Below are 7,044 nucleotides of genomic sequence, written 5' to 3' on the forward strand. Positions count from 1 at the left end.
CCCCCGTTCAGGCGTCCCGCTTTGGAGGGGAGCACCGGGAGGAGGAGGAGGGAGCGCACCCAGCGCGACCTCCCCGGGAGGGGTGAAGGGCTGGGGGTGACCGCGCTACTGTGTGACCGGCCCAGCCTCGTTCTGGGGGGACAGAGGGAGGCGGGTGGCAGCGTGGGGAAGGGATGCGACCGGACCGCAGGGAGAAAGTTGGGAAATCTTCCCCGCGGATCCCCCCCATCAGCCTCTCCTCCCTCCCACAGGTGTCTCCGGAGCAGGTGATCCTGTCCCACAGCCCCCTGAGGCTCTTCAGCCAGTTCCACCACAAGTGCATGCTGGTGGCCGGGCAGGGGCCTGTGGAGGAGAACGCCCAGAAGTATCCTTTGCTGTGCCTGCCTCGCAGCACCCTGCATGCCCTGCTGCAGCTTCCCAGCTAAACGCTGCTGCTTCTGCCCAGCCCCTACCCCAGGCACTTGCTCCATCAGCTTGCAGAAGCGCAAGCAGATAAAAAGGTTACTGGTCTCATCTTATGGGGAGACACCCTCATGGTGAGGCTGAAATGGAGGCACTAACTGTTGATCTCCATCTTGGTCACCCCCTGGCTGTCCTTGTTCTGTGTTTGGCTTCTTGCGCTAATTAGCTATCCTGTGATTGCTGTTCCTGTTGGTGGGATGTCACCATGAGGACTCCATCAGCTTTGCACCTTTCTCACTTTTGAGATAAAATTGTGCTCCTCCCATTCTTTCATGGCAAAGTATGTTAGAGATCACTCCTGACTCTCCCACAGCTAAGGTTTTCCCCAGGAATCTGACAGCTGAATTGAAGGAACTCAAATATCATTCGAGTCAAAGCATCCCAGTACAGGGACATGGTCTAAATGACAATCCCACGTGCAGATTGCCTGGCTGAGGTCTGACATATCCCATGTCTGCAAGGAGATAAGAACGGCCTGCAGGGTTTGTGACATCTCAGCTTGTACACACAGAGTCACACCATGTACTTAACATTTAACTTCATTTGGTGGAAAACCTTGGCCTCTCTGTTTTCCCAAGGCCAGTAGAGTGAGTTACGGGCAAGGTGTTCTGTGAACAGATGCAACTCATCCTTCACTTCCATAATTTTATCAGCACAGACCATTTTCTTTTCACCAGCTGAACTGACCAGAGCTTCGTGGCTTCTGCTTCTAGCCAAGAAGCCTGACCAGCCCTCTGCGCTGCACCAAAGCACAGTCTCTCAAAGCACATCTATTCTGTCTTGGAGTGGCATTTGCTCTTTGCCTAATTACAGGGATTGCTGATCACAAGTGAAATCACCCCAGTCTGTTTTTTTCTGTAACCTTTAGGGCCACCTGTAGGTTGAAGCAGAACATATAATTTGACTGAAAACCATGAGGTTGTGCATTACCAGGTTAAATAACTGCTCTGTTACTAGGACTTTTATTCCTTAATCCTGTAGATGCTTTTGCAAGTAACTTAAAAAAAACCCAACAACAGTCTCCACAACTTTCCTTGATGGTCTGAAATAGCCTGGGGTTCAAGCATGTGGTCACCATAGAGACACTGAGGAAGGCATATCCCCTGTTAGACATGGTAGATCAGAGCCGGAGGCCAAAGGAGATGGTAATTTCCTGATGCATCAGTAGAATGGGTGGTGCAGTGTGGTGGTGCTTACAGCGTATATTGTGGGGTGGAGAAGCTGCAAAGGCACAGAGCAGCTGGTTGCTAATGACTTTCTTTAGTGAGAGCCTGGAACTAGTACTGATCAGCCAGCGGGTCTCTGCTCTTCCTATCATTGGCTCCTGCAGGAAGGGCAGGGACTTTCCCCTCCACTTTCTCATGCCATGTCTGTCTTCTGTTGCTGTTCCTCGCAGTGAGTGGTAAGATGGTTTGGTTGACATCTCCACCACTGAGACAGGAACGCAAGATCTGTGAAATCCAGTCTGTGATGGGGGAGTGGGGGAAATCTTCCTTTGAGATTCCAGGTGGCCTTATCCTGCCTCTTTATGGGAGTGCCTTGGCAGGTTCAAAGGAAGTGTTTTTAGTTTTGTTTTGGAGACAACATTCAGTTTTGCATTACTAACCCAGCCTTTGTTTTTTTCTGGCAGCCTCCTCCAGCCACTGGCTTCCCCACTATAGAAGGTAAGCAATAGCCTTTGTTTAAATATGAACAGTAAGCAGAAATAACAGCAAGGTAAGCCAGCTGGTCTGGGAGCTAATGATGTGCTGTTGGCTCATTGGTGTCCACAGGCAGCTTATTCAGAGGATACAGTCAGAACACAGCTTCACTGCCCTCATGCAGTGTGAAGCACAAGCTTAATAAGAGCAAAGCCAAGTTTTCTCTGTGCCATGCTCCAATATCTGGGACCAATGGTGCAGTGATGTGCAGACTGGAGCCCTGGCACTAGCCATGTTCCAGCGGTAGCTGTATTAGCCAGGGCATTCCAACCAGAGGAGTGTTTTTGCTAGTGGGTAGTGGGTCCTATACTTGGATGCTGTGAGTTTCCGAGCATCTCTTGAAATCTTGCAGGGGTGATTCTGTTCGGTGAGCCAGTGAGGTGGGAGACAAGCCTACAACTTATTATTGATGTACTCTTGAGTGATGGGAACCCTGGGGCAGAGCTGCAAGATATACCATACCCCCATCTGCCTGTCCTTGCCTGCAACATGGATCTCCTGTGGATGGCCGAAGCCAAGATTCCCAGGTGAAAAGCATATGTGGTATTTTTTTTTACCCTATTTCATACGTCTCTCCTGCAGATGATAATTTCTTATTACATTATTTTTAGCATTTGACTGTTTTAGAGTTTGACTGTATGGCATAATTAGCAGCAGAGATATGAAAACTGCATGAGAAACAGAGACTAAAACTTTCAAGAAGCAAAAGCCAGACCACTGCCTGTGGAGGTGTGCGTGGTACCGTGTCCACACTAGGCGATAGCCTGGCTACAGCAGAGGGTCCTCCTCACTGAGGAGTGTTTGCTACGTAAGTGATGTGACTGGGGATACTGATGACCTCCTTTCTGGAGCAGGTTTGGCCATGGGACTTTCCTTCTCTGCTTGGAGACCATCTACAAGAAAGTGACAGGCCGGGAACTGAAGTACGAGGCCTTGATTGGCAAACCCAGCACAGTCACCTACCGCTATGCCGAATACTTGATAAAACAGCAGGCAGAGAAACAGGGCTGGAAGTCTCCCATCCGACGCCTCTATGCAGTTGGGTAAGAGACTGTTTTTCCTGCTAGTTTCCTCAGGGAGTTGCATACTGACTTCTCTTAAGTGTTGCGTGTTTTTTTTTTTAATGGATATTTCTAAAATTAATACCAAAATCCCCATGGTGTCTCTGGAGCCTCACATCCTGGAACAGAGGCTTACTAGCTTTTTGCACCCTACATTTTTAATAATTTGAAGGGCCCTGTCAGCCTAGCAAAGCTGTTCACTGCAGGATGCAGAGTGCATGTAGCATGACTGGATTAAAGAAAAATTTAAGAGACCTAGATGTAGTACCATTAGCCCAGTTAGGCCAAACACTTTGGGATCATAGGGAATACATTACAGTAATAGCTGAAACTGCTATGGGTGCTTTGGATGTGTTTTTTCCTCTTTGAAAGATGTTTGTGAAGTGTGTGGTGTTCATCACAGCTGAACAGGCCACACCAGTAGGTAGACTCACTGGCCCAGCCTGGGTAGTTCTCTTTATGTTAGCAAATACCTTTTGCCCCTTCCTCCTTCAGTGCTGCTTAATCCCAGTCTGCCAGAGCCAGAAATTGATGCATGGGCTAGTTTCTCATTTCTGTTTCACATTGTGACCTTATTCAGGGATAACCCTATGTCTGATATCTATGGGGCAAACCTCTACAACAACTACCTCAAGTCAGCTCACCAGAACCAGGCCCAGGCTGGACTGAAGAGGAGCCCGCAGCAAGCCAGTCCCCAAACTGCAGATCACCTCGAGCTGAGGAAGGACTGCAACAGTTCAGTGGAGAGTTGCGAGTCGATTCTGGTCTGCACTGGGGTCTACCGCCACAATGCAGATGTTCCCAGTAAAACAGAGGAGTGCATGATGGAGACAGTGTTCCACGGCCATCGGGACTTCTGCTTTGACCCCAGCCTGGTGGAGGCATCTTACATAGTGCAGGATGTGAATGATGCTGTGGAACTTGCTTTCAAGAAAGAGAACTGGAGCTAGGGTTAAGACAAGTGTGCCTAAAGATCTACTGTCGGGGATTTTATGTACTGGAAAGGGAAGGGGGAAGACCTGGGGTGATCTTCTAATCTAGCCAACATGAAAGAAACCGCCCTCTCTCAGCACTAAAAGCCCCTTGCTTTTATTGATGCTCATCTGCAATCCTGACAGCTGCCAGCAGGCTTTCAACTGTGAACATACATTGCTGCCATCAATAATTGAGCCATAATGGAAACAGGGTATAAGGAGAAGGCTTGTCCCCCAGCAATCCCAGTTTTGTTCACCCATCAGAGTTGGTTCTTTTCCACCCTTTGTGTGCGAAGATCAGGAAAGCCCACCCTCCTCTTTGCGATGTGTTTGAGGATGAAGCTCTGTCCCTGTGCAAGGAGCCGCCCTCAGCCAACGTACCATTCATACAACGTACTATTTGTCCAGTGTGCAACGTGAGTGCACCAGAAGCTGGGTTGTGGTGGCACTGTGCACAGGGAAGGCTTTAAGTCTTAACATTCTCCTTCTGAAGGATAAGTGCCTATGGACTTTAACAAATTCTGTTTGCTTGGGGATTTGCCACTGCATCACTGTCAGTCTGAAACAGAGTCCCATTTTGCAGTCCTGTGGCAGCTCTGGAGAGGCAGGGCCCCTCAAAGGAAGCTGCAGTAGCCAGAGCAACTAGCTGCAGGGCTGAGGGGAAAGTTATATTGTTCCTTCCCCCTATTTAGCGTTCTATGAACACTTCTGCCTTTTCACATCCCACTAGGGAGCCAGCAGCCTCCTCTCGGTAGCAGAGGAAACCACCATGGAGTCTGAATTTCCAGAGGTGTCTTTGCCCAGAACTCAGTGCTGCAGCAAGAGGCAGCCATCCTGACCCCAACTGTTGCAAGGAGCATCCCCCTGCTCCAGCTGGCACAGCTTCCATAGAGGGGCCCCTCTCTGGAACAAGAGCCAACCAGAAAGAGTCACAGCCCACCTTTGCTCCTTCCTTGCATGCAAGGATTGAAAGAGGAGATCATCAAGCCAGGATGATTCCTAATCCCTAGTCTTCATTTTTAAGAATACAAGTGTCTCTGTCCTTCATTTCCTTTTTCCTCTCTCTTCCCTCGTGTGGTTTGGAGCTCAGGGATACCCCATACAGTCTGATCCCTGTTCCCTCTTCCTTTAACATGCAGGTAGAGTCCCCCTAACATGAATTAGCAGCTGGGACTTGCCTGCCCAGGAACATTTCCATATCTCTAATGACTGCACCTTCTGTTGTCTCTGTTCTCTTAGTTTGGGCTATCCAGAGAAAGATCAAGACCTGTGTCTCCTTAGATAGTCCAGAGAAACGATAAGCAAGCATTGCTTGAGAAATCCATGTAAAAGATTAGCTCAGCAAGGAGTGCTTAATTTCAGAGGAGCATTGTGATTTTAGAAGCATAGATCAGTCTGCGTATATGATGGAAAGTCTTTGGAGCCAAGACAACTGAGTTGGTGTTCCTAGTTATGCTAAGGAAACCACCTTAGTGGCTCACACCACACTGAGGGATGAGAAATAGCTCTGCTCTGCCTCCTCTTCCCTCCCTCTGGCTTTACCAGGCAGCTCCATACACAGGGTACAAACAAGATGTTCTGCACAGAAGTTTGAGTTGTTCTTAATTCAAACCTCAGCATCCATGTGTACCGACATTCTACTTCGGCAGCTCACCGTTCTCTCAATCCTGATGTTTCGATACTGATGCAGTATGACCTAGGAAGGTCACACTGCAGAGCAGGCTGTGTGCTTATGTTATGCCAAACTCTGTCTCAAAGGGACTGGGTGCTCTGTCAGTGACCCAGGTGAAGAGATCCTTCTCCGTGGCTTCTTTCTCTATACCTTATTTTCTGAGTAGGAGGAGAAAAATACTTCTTTGGGTGAATTTTCGTCCTGTGAAATCCATAGTGGGAAGCAGTCTCTTCTCTGTTAGCACTAGCTGGGGTTCTTCTCCTCTGTCTTACCAGGACAAGAATCACTTGACTGCTTCTGAAAGCAGCTGTAGTGTGAGAAACGCAATCTTGGATTTGAATCCTTTGCCTTCCACTGGAGAGAAAAAGAAATTACTATTTCATCTACTTGCACAAGACAAGGGCTTGTCTCCAGTTTCCAGAAGAGTAAACACAGGGAAGGGCTTTGCATATAATGTAGGGAAGTTCCTTCAGCTTTCAGTGCATCGCCACAGTTAAAATTGTGCTATGGGCCCAGAGTGCAAGTCCTGAAACTGGAGGTCCAAAACCCTTTTATTCATAAACTAGCTCCAGTGTCCCTCAGCCTCACTTTTCAGAGGTGCCATCCAGTGCAGAAAGAGGAATGCTCCTTTCTTTGCAGTATTGGCTAACTTGGATGATAACTTTCACAGGATTAATTGGGAACAGTCTTCTAGGCCCTGATTACATAGAACTAAGAGCTGGTTGCTGGCAATCACTGCTAGCCACACCTTGAATTTGGTAGGTACTTATCTGCAGAAATACTAAGGTCTGTTCATCTGTGTGTGCAGTAACATTTGGCAGAGCTCTTTCTTGTTCTTTGTTAAAACTGTGGTGCCAGTTACTCAAAGGCAAGGTGCTGCTAGGGGTGTAGGGCTGATGAATCAGCTATCCCAAATATCCCAAACTGGTTGCTTCTCCAATGATGGTGGTAGCTTTGTGGAAGGAAGAAGAATTTTGAGAAATAGCAAGCAGTTTGTAATTTTGTATAAGCATGCATGGCACATCTCAGACAGAGTGAGGTAGGTAGCAAGAGGAAGGAGGTAGCACATCCTTCAAGAAAGGAAGAGGGTTGCATTTTCACGGAGAATGAGCCAGGCATCTCCATCTTTGGAACAGCGGTGGAGGTGAGCTGATTGATGTGAATCTGCTTCAGAT

General features: G+C 48.2%; 1 protein-coding gene across 1 annotated transcript; it reads left to right on the forward strand.

The window, feature by feature from the left end:
• The first annotated feature begins 173 nt into the window (after window positions 1–173).
• Window positions 174–4,173, forward strand: LOC104623302 (cat eye syndrome critical region protein 5-like). Its single transcript, XM_010290354.1, has 6 exons — window positions 174–364; window positions 1,514–1,607; window positions 2,093–2,126; window positions 2,515–2,689; window positions 3,017–3,205; window positions 3,804–4,173. Exons 1-6 carry the CDS (start codon window positions 174–176, stop codon window positions 4,171–4,173), a joined length of 1,053 nt encoding a protein of 350 aa, XP_010288656.1.
• The last annotated feature ends 2,871 nt before the right edge of the window (window positions 4,174–7,044 follow it).

This window comes from Phaethon lepturus, unplaced genomic scaffold (genome assembly GCF_000687285.1).
Source record: "Phaethon lepturus isolate BGI_N335 unplaced genomic scaffold, ASM68728v1 scaffold50230, whole genome shotgun sequence".
Taxonomy (NCBI): Eukaryota; Metazoa; Chordata; class Aves; order Phaethontiformes; family Phaethontidae; genus Phaethon; species Phaethon lepturus.

Excerpts from the sequence above, each read along its gene's own strand:
- LOC104623302 (XM_010290354.1), top strand. The coding sequence starts at position 174 with ATGCGACCGGACCGCAGGGAGAAAGTTGGGAAATCTTCCCCGCGGATC. Across the intron at positions 2,690-3,016 it reads GCCGAAGCCAAGATTCCCAG|GTTTGGCCATGGGACTTTCC; the intron begins GTGAAAAGCATA and ends TTTCTGGAGCAG. Across the intron at positions 3,206-3,803 it reads CGACGCCTCTATGCAGTTGG|GGATAACCCTATGTCTGATA; the intron begins GTAAGAGACTGT and ends GACCTTATTCAG.